General features: G+C 34.8%; 1 protein-coding gene across 16 annotated transcripts in view; it reads left to right on the top strand.

Moving 5' to 3' along the window:
• SOX5 (SRY-box transcription factor 5) overlaps positions 1–15,340 on the top strand; it is a 955,660-nt gene that overhangs the window by 768,480 nt on the left and 171,840 nt on the right. For all 16 annotated transcript variants that reach the window (XM_079142036.1, XM_079142038.1, XM_079142034.1 and 13 more), the window contains one exon: positions 2,711–2,779. In XM_079142036.1, coding sequence (XP_078998162.1) covers positions 2,711–2,779 — 69 coding nt within the window. The remainder of the gene's footprint in view (positions 1–2,710; positions 2,780–15,340) is intronic.

The raw sequence follows: 15,340 nt of genomic DNA, 5'->3' as shown, positions 1-15,340 counted from the left end.
TGCTACCTCTGCTACCTAAGAGGTGGTCCCTCGGGAGAGCTACAGGTCAGGTTTCTAGAACCCACCCTGCTCTCCCAGTCCCCCTTATATACAGAGCTGTCTAGTGCAAGTCACCACTCTGTGGTCACAGATCTTATCAGGACATTAATATTTTGAAGATCCAGGTCAGGTTTGCCTCTTTTGAGAATTTTCCTTCCAGGATTCCCTATTCTGGGTAGGTTGTCCCTGATCTCTGTACCTTACAAAGATAAATGGATACACTTAGCCATCAGCCTTCCCACCAGATTCTGAGCTCCATTCCACATTCATCTATTCCACAAATAACTATTAAGCACAAACTTAATGCCAGGTTCTGTTCTAATTACTGGAAATACTGAAGGAAGTAAAGCAGACAAAAATCTCTCAAGTATTGAATTCTAGTTCAGACAACTAGATGATAAGTATACCACTAAATTATAGAATGTATGTACAAAATTATGGTGAAAAATAAAGTAGGTAATTGGGATGAGAGTATCAGGTAGGGTGATAGGCTCTCTTAAAATACTGAGGGAAGAACTCATTGACCACGTATCATTTAAGCAGTCTGTTAGGGGGAGAGAGAGTGAGCCATGGCCATTGGGCCAGAGTGTTCCAGAGGGGTTGGCACATCCTTGAGAGGCAATAACATCATTGGTGTATTTAAGAGACAGTTAGGAGAGAAGTATTTTGAGAGAGAGTGACAGGGAGAAAAGAGGAGATGAAACCAGAGAGGTAGCAGGAGACCTCATCATATGGGTTTGCAGGCAATATATGGTATCCGGTTTTTGCTCTCAGTGAGCATAAAGGTTTTGAAAGAGGAAAAACACAACAACAACCTATATCTTAAAATCTCTCTGGGTGCTGATTTGTAATCGACTGTAGGGACCAATGGCAAAAGGATAAAGAACAGCAATCCAGGAAGGCGGCTCAGTGGCTCCAAACAGGAGGAGCATGGAGATGTGCCTTGGTCAGGTTCATTAGGTGTTCTCACCACATTGTTAAAAGGGTTAAATATCAATTCAAGTATTTATATGTGGAAGGGAAGAACTAGACTTAAGGAAAAGAAAGATATTTATTTTTTACTGTTTGCCACCTTTCTTCAGAAAAAAAAGAAAAAAACCCAAAGCATTCATTTTTGCCACATCACAATAATAAAATAAAAATATGAAGAAATGATAATTTTACCAAAGTCCACAAAAGAAATCGAAGTCACCATACAGCCATACAAAACCAGCCCATACACCAGTTATTTTCTTTTACTCAGTGACATATCAATGTTTGAATTTTAATTTTCTATTGCAGAGGTTCAGGGATATATTTTCGTAATAAAACGATAAAACAAAGTGATTAGAATCACTTATTTTTGGTGAATATAAGATCTAGAGCTTATTTATAAAAGAGTGGTAGGTTTCATGAGGCTAGAAGTTATATTCTCATGAGATGGTTTTCTACTCCATATCATGTAATAAATTATTTAAAAATTTCTTCTCACCTATTAGTTCTTGTGTTTAATCAAATATTTATTCAGTATCCCTTTTATACCAGACTCTGTGCAAATAGCAAGCAAAATGTGCATACTTCTTAACCTCACTGAATGTATGGACTTCTCCCTAGGAGACAGGAAGTATAAATTTGGAGTCATCAGATGGGGCACTGGGTTAAGTAAGTGCAGGGGTGGTTACAAGTGCTGATAACAGGGGAGTGATCGTGCTGTTCCCTGGGACAGGAAACACTTAAAATGACATGGGTGACTAAATCTTGACTTTAATTTTGGATCTGTTGACCTTGAAGTACCTTTGAGTATACCTCTGGGTAGATGGGTCTGAAGCTTAAAACAAAGGTGTAGACCAGAGAAACAGGTTTCAAAGCACTTGGCATCTGTATGAAAGTACACACAGAGAGGAAAGAATAGCATCTGCAATTGAGCCTTAGAGAATCATAGCATCTCGCCGCTAGGCAGAAAGGTAGCAACAAAAGTAGGAAAGTGTTATGGCCTAGAAAACACAGTAGACAGTTCAGGATGGAGAAAAAGTATTTGAGGGTTAGATTCTGATGCAACATTAAAAGGTGATCATTAAAATACGTTGCAGAATTTAATAGAAGTGATTGGTGACCTCATTTTGGTAGAGAAATGGATATACATACCACTAGAATAAGGTGTTCTAGAGAGTTGGCCTTTAGAGGCTTGTGGGAAGCCAAAATGAGAACAGTGTTTATCACAAAACAAAACAAAAAATAACAAAATTTCACTGTGTCCAGCACCTTCATAATGTGTGATTCCAATACCTTCATAATGTGTGCTTCTCTGAACCCCTTGGTCACAACAACCCCATTTATGCAAAGTTCTTTCTTTTGTAGAAAAAGGCTGAGAAGTTCAGAGCAGTTGCTTCTTAATATATCACCAGGAAGAGGGACTTTGAATCCCTACTGCTTCTTACTGGGTGGGATAGATCACTATTGAGGTATCTTGGGCTTCATTAGTTTTAGACCAAAAGAAGCGTATTTGGTCCTAGAAACTAACTACCTGATTTGATCCTACTTAAGGATGACTTGACCATAATTTAAGGCCAGGCACATCTGTTTTCATCATCTTGATCAGTGTCAAAATAAAACTTCGAGAGACAGAACATAGGTAATCCCCCTGCATAACGTCAATGTATTTTTAAATTTTTCATGTGCGATTTCTCCACAGATTGCAAGACAACAGCAGCAGCTCCTGCAGCAACAACACAAAATCAATTTGCTTCAGCAACAGATCCAGGTCAGAAATCAGAATTTCAATACACTTCCAATTAAAAAACAAACATATTTTGCTTCGTACGTGACCTAACTGGAATGACTTGCAAACTAAAAATTACTTTCAGCCTAATTCATTACATGTTGCCTCATGTGCCATACAAACCTTGCAAATGATGACTCTGTCCCAGGCCTCACTGTGTCAGGGAGCTTCAGTCTAAGCAGGCTGTCGTTAATTTTCATCTTATACTGAGAAGAAATTATTGTGGAGAAATATTTCATTTCCTCCATGCTTTAGTTTATTTTCTCTCTTTTTAATCCATTTTATTGGTTCCTCTACACTTTGGTGTTTAAGATGTAAGTGTCCTTAATGGGGTAGGTGCAGGGAACTGAAGCAGAAAGGTACCAAAGGCTCTCAGTTAGAGAAAGAATGCCACAGAACTTTTTTACAGTATGTTTGTTCAAGAGCTGTGTGTGATCGGAGTGGAACACAGGGCGGGTGGTGATTTGGTGTTCATGTCAGCCCTCATCCTTGGTGTGGCCTGGGGAAACCAAGTCTGAAGGCTCAATTTACCTCCATGTTTTTTGTATGTGCACAATGATAAGGCACATCAATAAAGAAGGAAAAAAGCAACTGTATTGGTAATGAAAACAAAAATAAGTTGCCAAGTATGTCCTGCTTCCACTCTTTGTTGCTAGCGTGAACTTTGACAGAATTTTTTGTTTCCCTTTCTGAAAATCACTTACTTCAAAGAGATTTGATGAATATTAAGTGACATCACAGATGAAGAGGCTTGTCATAGTGCCACAGCACATAGTGAGTGCTCAGCACCTAGCTGTGGTGACTGTCAAGGATTCTAATTCATGGAGCTATGACTCCAACCTTATGTAACATGCTCTCTTTGGAGGCAACTGTTGGATTTGTAGTTGAAATGTTTCCCACTTGTGTAGAAATTCATGATTCTCTTGAAATGATTCCCTGAAAATACAGCATTTTATTACATGTAAATATTATAGAAGACAGAAGCAGACATGTCAAAATTACTTTTTTCATGTATTAGCCATATTTCTTTTTTTTTTTGGCAACAAAACTTTTCCCATTTATCTAAATGGGTAAGGTGCACACAATTTCTTTACCCTCAGCTTCATAGACAAATCAGTGTTTATTCTTCCTTGAATTTTACCTGGAATTTTAATGAACCAGTGAAAGCTTCAGTGAGACAGTAGAACATGGGTAAGATGTGCCAACCAGGGGTCTTTTCCTTCCCTAATCGTAATTATGAGCAGCACATTTCTATTATGCTTTTATCTATTCATATCTAGAGCAGTTATTGAACTCTGTGGTTTAAAACTGTTCTTTGAACTTCTGTTGTTCAAATCACACTGACTATTCGTATGGTTTTAGCTGGGCACCAGGTTATCTACATTTTCAATGTTTTTAAATATAAGGGAATGAAGGGAAGGGAAGAGGATGGGAATAGGAAAGACCTTAGAATGAATCAGACATAACTTTCCTATGTTCATGTATTAATACACCACCAGTAAAACTCCATGTCATGTACAAACACAAGAATGGGATCCTAATTAGAATGAGTTATAGTCCATGTATGTATAATATGTCAGAATACACATAACTGTCATGTATATCTAAAAAGAACAAATAAAAAGGAAAACACAGTTTTAAAATTATAGCAAGTTCTCATTGTAAATAAGATACAATGTCACATTCAACAATATGACAAGTCATTTGTTTGCAATTTGATGTAAGTAACCAATATTTTTAAACTTTTGTCATTTCTATGAAACTAAGTCTTTTAAACAGAAGTGCAAAAATACATCTAAACTTATGCTTTAGGTAGTTCAAGGCTCAAGAAATGTTGTGTTTTGACCATTTACGTTAGTCAACATTTAAAGTGCTTTTTGGGGAAATGATCTACAATTATGACCACTACATTCACAGTGTATATTTTAAGCCCTGTTATAATGACAAAATATTGATGTGGGTAGTCTTCTTGCTCCAGAACAATAAGCACTTTTGAAATGAAAATGCCTTAACATTTTCTGTACTAGAAATGATGTGACTACAGACAATGTATGTCAGAGAGCAAAGGCCAAGTTTAATGACTTGTCTAAGATCACACATCTAATTACTGTAGGGAGAATCATTACAAAGGTTTCTGTTAATAGAAATTTTACTGAATATGAGAATTTTAAAAGCTTAGAATTTCTACTTGATCAAAATGTTAAACTGCTGAAGTCCAACAGATCAGAAAGTGAAAAAATATTTTTCCAAAGGAAATAATAAGACACCAAAAATAATTTGAGGATAACATTAAGAGATCATGAGGTATTGCTGAGTGCAGTGGCACACACCTATAATCCCAGCTACTTGGGAGGCTGATGAGACTAGAGGTTGGAAAGTTTGAGGCCAGCCTGAGCAACCTAGGGAGACCCTGTTTCAGAATTTTAAAAAATAATAATAATAAAAAGAACTGGAGTGTAACTCAGTCATAAAGTACACATTTAGGTTCAATTTCCAGTACTGCAAAAAACAGAGATTGATCTTGAGTTATCATATATGTGTATTTGTCATCTTTCTACGGAAAGTGCAGACAAATAAAACCAACAGAGTCAAAACCCAAGTTGTTTTCTTTTTTTTTTTTTTTAAGGTATAAGAAGTAGGGAAAATCTCAGGCAATCAATAGTGAGTACTGAACTAGACTGCCAATATGAAAGGAATTAATTTTCACAGCTTTCAGTGTATTCATCAACTAAAAATGTAGTTCTAAAATATATTTTGTAAATTGTTAATTTGGGGAAGCCTTTGAAAAACTTAATAGTTATGAAAATCACAATACATTTGTATTATTTAGTGTACTAAAAAGTTGTTCCAACAATGAGAGGAAGCATTGATGTCCCAGCATATATAGAAACAGAAAATGAAATCTAGAACAAAGTGATTCTTTCCCCATACAAATCCTTACCACATAACTCTTCAGAACATCTTCTCTTTCTCTTTTCCTTTTCCCCTCTTCCTCCTTTTCCTTGCTAGCCTAAGACAGAGAGGAAGAAGGCAAATGTAGAGTTAGCTACTTTTGATAAATCAAACTTGTAACAAATATTATTTCTGAAGAAAAATGGATATGCAATTAAATGCTCATGTAAGAATTTGCTATAGATTAAATTTTATATTCAAAAATACTTATAAATACTTATCTGGTATTTTGAATGATTTCTTCTTTTTTTCTTTGTTAAATACATAGCCTGTTACCTTGTAGAAATAAGCATACCAACTTATGTTATTTATCCTGATCTCATTTTCTTAACTGTTTTGTACAATTGTTCTTGTTCCAGACCTTAGAGAAAACTGAATTCCGCTGCATTGATGGAACAGAGAACTAGAGTGTTTTATGATCTTTAATTAAGCTGCCTCTAAAATTTTTGTTTCAATTTTAAATTCAAAGGCATTAATTGTGTCCAGTTATTAATAAAGGTGATTTGCTAAATGGGTTAGATTGATTTCTTAAGAGAACAGGACAGTTGCACACTTGATGGACATGCTAAATAATGGGAAGGATAATATTCCCATAACAATTTCCTCATTTCTTTCATGAGATCTGTAAAAGAGACGTTATTTTAGACATCTTTATTCCATGCAAAATATGTCATTTGATTTTTTTAAAAAAGTATGAGCAAGTTTGTATATTTATAACATTCACATAGTCTAACACACTAGTTGATTTAAAATTTGTCTTGGCCTGTTACTTCTATCTTCCCAACCCTTGATGAAGAGTGATGATAAGTTTTTTTCCATAGTTAAATATTCAAAGAGAAAATACCATAAGAATTTGAGAGTAAGCCAGTTTTATTTAATTGCTTAAGATCTTTATGAACGATCTTTATTTTCTTAAAAAGTAACTTCAGCTCTAAAATTGCATAATTCTAATTGGGTTGAAAATTCAATCTCCAGTTCTTCCTTTTAAAGACATTGTAGGGTTACCGTTACTATCTCCTGCCAGGTTTTATTCATATAACTCATTAGGATCAAAGGAAGAATTGAAGTTTTTTGGTTTTCTTTGCAGTGTCACAAATAAGTTCACTCTACACATAAAATCATGTTTAATATTAGAAGCATGATCCTTCGACACTGCATCCATTTCTTTATGAGACTTCCAGAACACCAGTTTCAGTCTTCTTTTTCTACTACTCAGCAATATATCAATATTTTTATTTATTAACCTTGTAAAAACAGTTTTTCATTTTCTTTGCTGTATCTAGCTAAATTTTAATGCACATTAATAAATGATATGAAATTTGTAAATATTTCATAACAATGTCTCTTTAGCAGTTTATTTTGTTTTGTTTTTGAGGGAAAACTTTTTTTTTCTTTCTCTGTGGAATACTCTAGAATACCTGTCTTTTAGTAATTTTGTTTCTTCATTCCCTTTTTACACTGGCTCAAACTATTTTCTAATATTGATACTTAGATGGTTTATGTTTCAAACAATGAACCAAGCCTGGTGGCTCATCTTGACCTGATTCTCTGTCACAAAAACCTTTTACAAGCAAGTGAATGAGTGACCTCTAGTCAACTTCCATTACAACAACAAATTGAGTGTTCCTGGAGACCCAACTTCCTTTTATTCTTGAAGCTTCTGATGAGACAGGGTTTCTTTGGTTCCAATGAGTATGAGAACCATATCCTAGCTAGAAGTTTCTTAGCCTTTTTCAATAGCAGTTAATAGAATGTAAGATTATTGTCCTCAGCTAATAGGGTTAATCCAACAATATGCTGTCCTGAGAAATCCACTTAAGATATTTTAAAGGACAACTTGGGATATTGTTTTTCTTTTTAACTTCATATTTATCATGCTTCCCACACTGAGAGGTTACTGTTTGAAACTTCATAAGAGATTTCCAGAAATTTATTGTGTTTCTCCTCTGACAAATGTTTCTAACTATTGTTCATCATGTTCTCATGGGGCGAGGAATTGGTATTAATAACCCCTTTATTGTTCCTGGTTCATCAGGTAAGCCTGTGCAGGATTAGTTAGAGCTGGGTCACTGATTCCATCTGGAGTAAGTGTAGGGCAAGTATTTCTGTTTGCTCCCTTAAGCTTTCAGTTGAGCAGTGTACATTCCATACTACACTATAGGAAAGAACTTGGTTATTTAAGTACTAGAGTGCTGTATGTAACTTAATGAAATACAATTTCAGTTGTACTAGCTTTTGTTTTTGTTGTTGTTGTTTTGTTTTTTAAAAGACTGAGAGCAGTGTTCTGGAATTAGATATACCTGGATCAAGTCTTTGTATCTTTATATCTTAGCTGCTGTATGATTTTGGGAAAATTGCTTATTTGTTGTGAGTTTCATTATTTTCATTTATAAAATGGGAATTATAATACCTAAAACATGCCTGGTTACTCTAGACTAAGTGGGATCATGCCTGGCATGTAGTGAGCACACAATGCTGAAATTTTTTGCCTAAGTGAGAAAAGAATTTCTAGGAAAACATAAACACATATAAATAAAATCTATGTGGTCAGTGAAAACTCTGAGTTCAAAACACTTCAAAAAAAGTGTTTCAAATTCTTAAGATTTTAAAACTATAAAGAGTTTTTTAAAAAAAACTTTTATTTAGACCTAGCTTTCATTTTTACATTTGTAAACTAAAACCAAGTAAGGCCAGATTTTCCCAGTGTCACATGAATTGTTACTTGTGGAACAATGGCTGGATTCCAAGTGTTCTGAGTTTTGGCCCAGTTTGTTTTTATTTCACCAGTATTCTACCATTTAAACCTTAATGGCCCAAAGTTTTAAAATGAGTTTTCTTTCCCTGGGAACTTATTCCTACAACATAAAAATACAAGGTGACTTATATACAATTGAATGATTAAGTTGTACTCGTGGGTTCAACCAATTTGCGATAAAGGTTTCATTTTATTGGAGCCAAAGTTCTCTGAGCTCATTAGAGTTTTAGTAATTTTTGATAAATTATTATGCAGAAAGAAATCCATTGAAATATTGTATTGAAAACATAATAACGTTAAAGGTGAAATAATAGTACCTGACTGACCTGCTGATTTATGATTTCTTTCTCTGAGTGTGGTAAGTTGCAAGCATTTTACCCCCCTCAACAAGACCCCACAAACATACATGAGCACAAAGAGACTACAATGTAACCTTGTCTCTTTGGGAGACTGGAAATGCCAAGAATAAACACCATGCAATTAAGGTAAGGTTTTAGCCTGGAGAAGGAAATGTGTTAACTCGTTGAGCTCTGGCTCAGGTTTTGCTGTAAGAAGTGAAATATACTGGAACTGGACAGCATATAATTTCTTGGCATTCAGAGAGCTGATTAGAAGAGGAAATACAGAGATAGAAGGCGCTTTGAGGAGGACAACTTTTCCATTTTTCTTATGTGTTCTGGAAGCACAACTTCTACTTGAGAAGACAAGTGGCCTGTCCTGGAGGAGCAGTGAGGATAGCTGAATGACTGCAGGTCTGTCCTCTTACTCAGAAGGGACACTCTGAACTCCTAAAGCATTCTGTTTTAACAGGTTTCCTGGTGATTACCTGTAATTGATTTTAGTCATTCATATTATTTCTCTGTCTAGGCGAACCTGTCTCTGTAGACAGAGGTACAGATAGATTGATGTGCATCTCTAGTTTCATTTTTATTGATATAACACATGCTACATGACCAAGCAGTTCAGGAAAGTAATGGAAACAGCCATCCTGAGCCCATTCCTCTACACTGTATCCAATCCTTATACTCCTGGGTCACTTTAAAATTCTTAAGTTTCATTTTTAATTGGTCTCCTAGCATTTAGTTTTATATAAAAAAGTAAAATTGCAGTACCATTTCTAACTTATCAGCTTTAAATAATATTAACCTGGAATATAAGGATTTATTTAGGTCACTGATAGCTACTCTGATATCGTCTTCTATTTCCTTCCTTCATCTCATGAAATCATTATGTTAATAAAGTTCTTCTAGCACATACTTTTAAACTTTAGTTTATTTAGACCTCTTCTTGTTCAATCAAATATAGTATCTCTTGATATTTATCTTATCAGATGAGTATCCTGTGTATTTCAGTTGCACATTTTCTGAGCTGGACAAGGTGGTGAATGCCCCTAATCCCAGTGACCCAGAAGGTTGAGGCAGGAGGACAAGTTAGCTAGCCTCAGGAACTTCATGAGGCCCTGTACCAAAAAAATTTTTAAAAGGACTGGGAGTGTAGCTCAGGGCTAGAGCACCCCCAGGTTCAAACCCTAGTATCACAAAATAGAAATAAATAAAATAAGATGAAAAAATAAAATAAGAACAAATAAAACTGCCCAGTTCTTCTCTGTATGTTTACTCTGAATCTACATGTTTGTTTTACCTGTTGGTTAACTCTGAAAGTTGAAAAACGGTACTTTACATTTGGATATAAATGGTTTCCATTTGTTTTCTGGATACTCAGTAATGTATTCCATATTTTTTTCTATGTACTTTTGCAATTTCCTACTGTTTCCAATTGCTTTTTCTTTAATCTTTCTTTCTCATTTTTCTCCATCGTGATATTGGTCTTATTATCTCCCCAAATTTCTCCAACTTTTAAGAATAGATCACCTCTCTAGAATCCCCTTTGACCTCTGGTTCTCTGATGAATTTATCAAACAATAATAGTTAATATCTATGTAGAATTGTATATAGAATTATATGACTTTGATTTTGAAACTTTTGAACATCATTATTGAGACCTTATTAACATAATAGATCTGCTGTTGCCCTTAAGTTAATGACTGTGTTGAAGTGATGCTGAGATCATTATTTGAAAGTTGTTGTCCTGCTTTTCCAATTCATCCTGACCTGGGCTCCTCATGAAAAACATTTAAAAATTTCATCTCATGAAAGGAAGCTCTTTCTTTTCTTCTTTTTCTTTTTATTAATGCAAAAGCTTGGACTTCCTTGTTGCTTCCCTTTTTTCTGTTAGACCGCTTCTATGCCATTTCTTTGTTTCTTCTTTGTTCATTCATTCCATTATCATTTCTGAAGTGAATCCTGGGTTCATTTAATCCATTTAGATAATTTTCTAGTGTTTAGTTACTGCTATGGTCTAGGGAAGAGGAGTCTGAATGTGAACTGAAATTATCAAGCCATAGAACCAGTGGGCTTTAGCATGGGGGAACGTTTTACTCAAATCTGCCATGAGTCTGGAACAGCTGCTTTTTCTCAATTATTAAGTTTTTTCACAAGTTTTAAGATTCCATTCCAGAATTTCTGGAGACTACCTGAAAGCAAGCTGATGGCAATTTTCCCATGACTTTCCAACCTGTTCCCCAAACAAAAATACCTGTGGACAAAGTTGAACACTGTGTTTTACAAAGGCTCTTTAACCTGTGAGCTATCAGGTAATAAACTAGGATCCTAGTGTTTAGATAAGACCCTAGGAAAATAATTATCAAATAGTGGGAAACAATGCAAAGCAAAGCAAGTCAACAACAACAGAAAAATTTGGAGAATTTAGACCAGAAGTCAATGTTGGCCTAAAGCAAACCACTATTTATGTAACCTTAATTCACATGTTGGAATGATAAAACCAATATTGTAGATGGGAGTATTCCCAAAATCTTTATAAACCATTTCTATTCCCTGTCTTTAAAAAGTATTAAAAATTAGGTAGGAAATTAAATGCTAGTGTAATCAATAGAACATTCATATAAATAATTCTACGAAGAGCACAGTTCTGCCAAAACCTAGGAGCCATTCTTGAATCCTTTTATTCTCTCATACCTCACAAATAACCTGCCATTGGTTTTATATTCAAAATCTCTGTGTTGACTAACTTTACTCACTGACAGTCTAACCAAAGTCACTGTCATTTCCCACTTAGACATGGCAGTAAGTTCTTGACCATCTGTCACCTGCCTCTTCCTTTGACCCTATGTTTCACATAACTGCTAGAGTGAGCTTTTAAATCGATGTGGTTCTATAAGCAAGCTCAAATAATTTGCTTGAAAATAAATTCACAGTTCTTTTCCCAGCTATCAGGCTTCATTTGATTGGGTCACTGCCATCTCTCCAGTTTTCCTTCATTCCCTCCACCCTAGACACCTGTCCTTCGTGCCCAGGAGCATGCTAAGGATATACCATTATTAGGGCATTTGCATTTACTATTCTCAAGGTCTGGAATGCTGTTTTATTGATTCATTCTCACTTCATTCAGGCCTCTTCAAATGCTATCCTTTCAGGAAGGCTACCTCTGAAAACCTAATCCAAAATAGTACTTGCATCCTCCCAATCACCTGCCTTTCATAATCCTCCCTACCAAGTAAACAAGTGTATTTATTTGCTTTTCATTGTGCCCCAGCCACCACTACAACACCCTGTAGCCATCCGTCAGTTATTTATGAGGGGTCAAAGACTTTATCAGTCATGATCACTGCTGTAGCCAAGTACCCATAATAGATCCTGGCACCACAAAATTTAAAACATAATTATTGAATGAATGAATTCTTGAAAGAATGAAGTGAGATGCCATTACTTAATCTGTAGTATACAAAATAATAAGGAAAAGACAGTAATTTTATATTTCTCAAGAGATTGAAATAATATAGATATCCAAAAACAGATAACTGACACATTGTAGTGGTATATGTGATTTATAACCCTATCAACCTGTTAAAGTTATGTAAATCTCCCAGCTTAAAGATGAGTCATTTCAGTAGCAATTTTCCATTTATTCTTCTTATAAACTTTTAAATTAGTAATCTTGCTAACATTTCTAGATCATGGATTTTTTAAGTATGTAATTTATACCACCTTTGAATTGTCATTCTATCCCAATAATTTTTTGACTTAACATCCATAGCACAGCACTCAGTGTGATCACTTTCTGCTGTAGCTGTAGGGTGGACCAGCCCATTGCTTATGAAAAACTTGGTCCTTTTCAGAGTCATTTCACTCGATCAACACAAGAATCCAGGCAGGTTATGGCATTATTTTATTGATGGTAGAACCCAAGAGTGAGGGTGTGTGTGTGTGTGTGTGTGTGTGTGTGTTCTCTTTCCTTGGAAGTAATGAGCAATTTAAGTCAGATAATCTCTAGAAAATAAGACTAATTATTCTTATCAAACAGTTAAACCTAACAGATTGGCAAATACACCAGGATTTAAAAAAAATTTTTTTTTTTACTTTGCTTTCTACAGTGAACAAGATGAGAGATTGTTCTTTTATAAATGGAAAAAATAAATATTTATAAATAAGGAAATGATGTGTTCCACCTAAGTAAATATTGCATATAACTAAATCTTCATGAATGAGTGCTATGTTTATGAAGGATAAGCATCTCTTTAAAAAGAGATTAGTTTTTATTGATACACTTTTTTGTTTTTCTTCAGTGCTGGGGATTGAACTCAGGGCCTTGTGCATTCTGTATAAGTGCTCCACCACTGGGCCACATCCCTGATCCTTGGTTGATATGCTTGTTATATCTAAATAGGAAATTGGAAGAGCTAAACTACTTTCATAATATGCATATATGTGTAACCAAAGAGATAAACTAATGAGATAGTTTTTGATTTGATACACATATGTTAAATTGCAGATTTATATTAATCGATAGGTGCGTGTGTGTGTGTGTGTGTGTGTGTGTGTGTGTGTGTATTTGAGGCATATGTGTGTTCACACAGACTCAGGTGTCTGTCCCTTTTTTATCATTTACATTTCCTTTAACTTCCTGTTTATTGCCGAAAATATATATTTTAAAGATCTTTCTTTTCCCATAACCACCATTTAGTTCTGATTACATTTCGTATTCCCTTTCAACTTCTGCTTTCCTTTTCATGACTTTGCCAATGCCTACATCCTTACCTGCTGCTGGGCCATCTGACATAGCCACTAGTTATTTCCTTTACCCTTGTAATTTTATTTTCTCCCTACTATAATTCCTTCCTCTGGCCAGCTTTTCTCTCCTCTCTTCTCATTATTCAATTGCATTTTAGGTTTCCATTAAATAAAAAGTTGATCACTCTTAAACAGAGTGAGTCTAACAGATTGAATTTAATTTTAAACATAAATTATTTAATTTTCTTTAGAGTGATTCAAGAGTGAGAGAGTGAGTGTGAAAAAGGAAACATAAACAGGCTCCCCCAGAGGTGTCCCAGAGTGTTCCTATAATATACTATTGCAGTCTTTTCATGATAGAGGGTGTGTTGTCGTGAGCACGCGTGTCATACAGCCAGAAAAAAAGGAGGTTGGGGGCTACCGTAAGGTAAATCAAGAGATAACAATAAAATTTTTCTGTTGCCTGGTGGAGGTGTTTAGGATGTGTTTTCTTTATATCTTCATCCGCCCCTAATTGAGGATGCTTTAAAATTGAATGACTAGCAGTCAAAACGTGTTTGCTTCAAGCTGAGAAGAAAAATGCTGGTGTCTCTGCTTCCAAACTGATTGCGCTTTGTACACAACTGACAGCTACAGTCACTTTGAGTGACTGATAAGTGGGAAGCTTTGCCACTTATCAAGGAATGCGGGCTGAAAAGAAAAGGCTGGAGCCGCTTAGATGCTTTGGCATGTTCAAAATAACATCTTACATCAGTCAGACTCAGAAAGCACTAAAAGACGTTTTAAAACAAAGTAATGTATGTAAAAATGTGGTATATGGATATGTGTATATGAAGAGAAGCAAAAATTATCCCACAAACCAGTAGTTGGAAGGGATGCAGGAAAACACATTGTCACACGAGTCAACGGTTAAATCATTTACACACATTTGTGGGGAAGTTTCCTCATAGTTTGAAACATCCAAATTTTAAAATACATTTTTGTAGATTTTCAACATTATTTATATAAGTAGCTAACTTTGACCAAATGGATGCCTTGAACACCTGAGTAAGAAAAGTGTCATCAACATATATAGATGATAATTTTAATCCCTAGGGCAAAATCTCAAATTTCATTCTTCCTCTTCCCTTCAGTGTAAACATTTAATATTTAAAGTATACGTTTAGAATATTCTGCAATATCTAACAAACAGAATGGTTCTATAATAAAATGGTGTAGGGTATGCTTTTTCTTTTAACTTTAAACATAAAATAAAACATATTTTACTGATTAGAAGTGGTTCTTGTTTTACTTTTAAAATGATTATTTTCACAGTGAACTGGTATCTCTATTCAGTCTTTAGGATTAAAATGTTTAACATTGTACCATTATAATCCATAAACTAACCAAATCTAGAAAGGAAAAAAATGATGCCCTGTAGAAATAATGTCTGATGTGTTTCTCCAAGAAATACGTTCTTTTGATAAATAGTACTTGAGGCTCTTTCAAAGGAAAACTCAAATATTTTAAAGGACCTCTTTGATTTCCTGGCATGTTCTAAAAACCTAAATGAAAAAAAAAATATTATTTTGGCAAAGGAAAATGTTTTTCCCATTATGCACATGATTTTACTTTTTCTCCCACTATAAAATGATGCCCATTTCCCAGCCTCCCCATTTAGGGTATTTGATCTGCCTCTATTCTATCTTTTATTGAAAGCTACATCTTTCAGTTTTCTATCATTTTAAAACATCCTTTCTGTTTTGTTTT

Source organism: Sciurus vulgaris, assembly GCF_902686455.1.
Source record: "Sciurus vulgaris genome assembly, chromosome: 5".
NCBI lineage: Eukaryota > Metazoa > Chordata > Mammalia > Rodentia > Sciuridae > Sciurus > Sciurus vulgaris.
The sequence above is the reverse complement of the archived record's forward strand: the minus strand, read 5'-3'. Positions and strand labels throughout refer to the sequence as shown.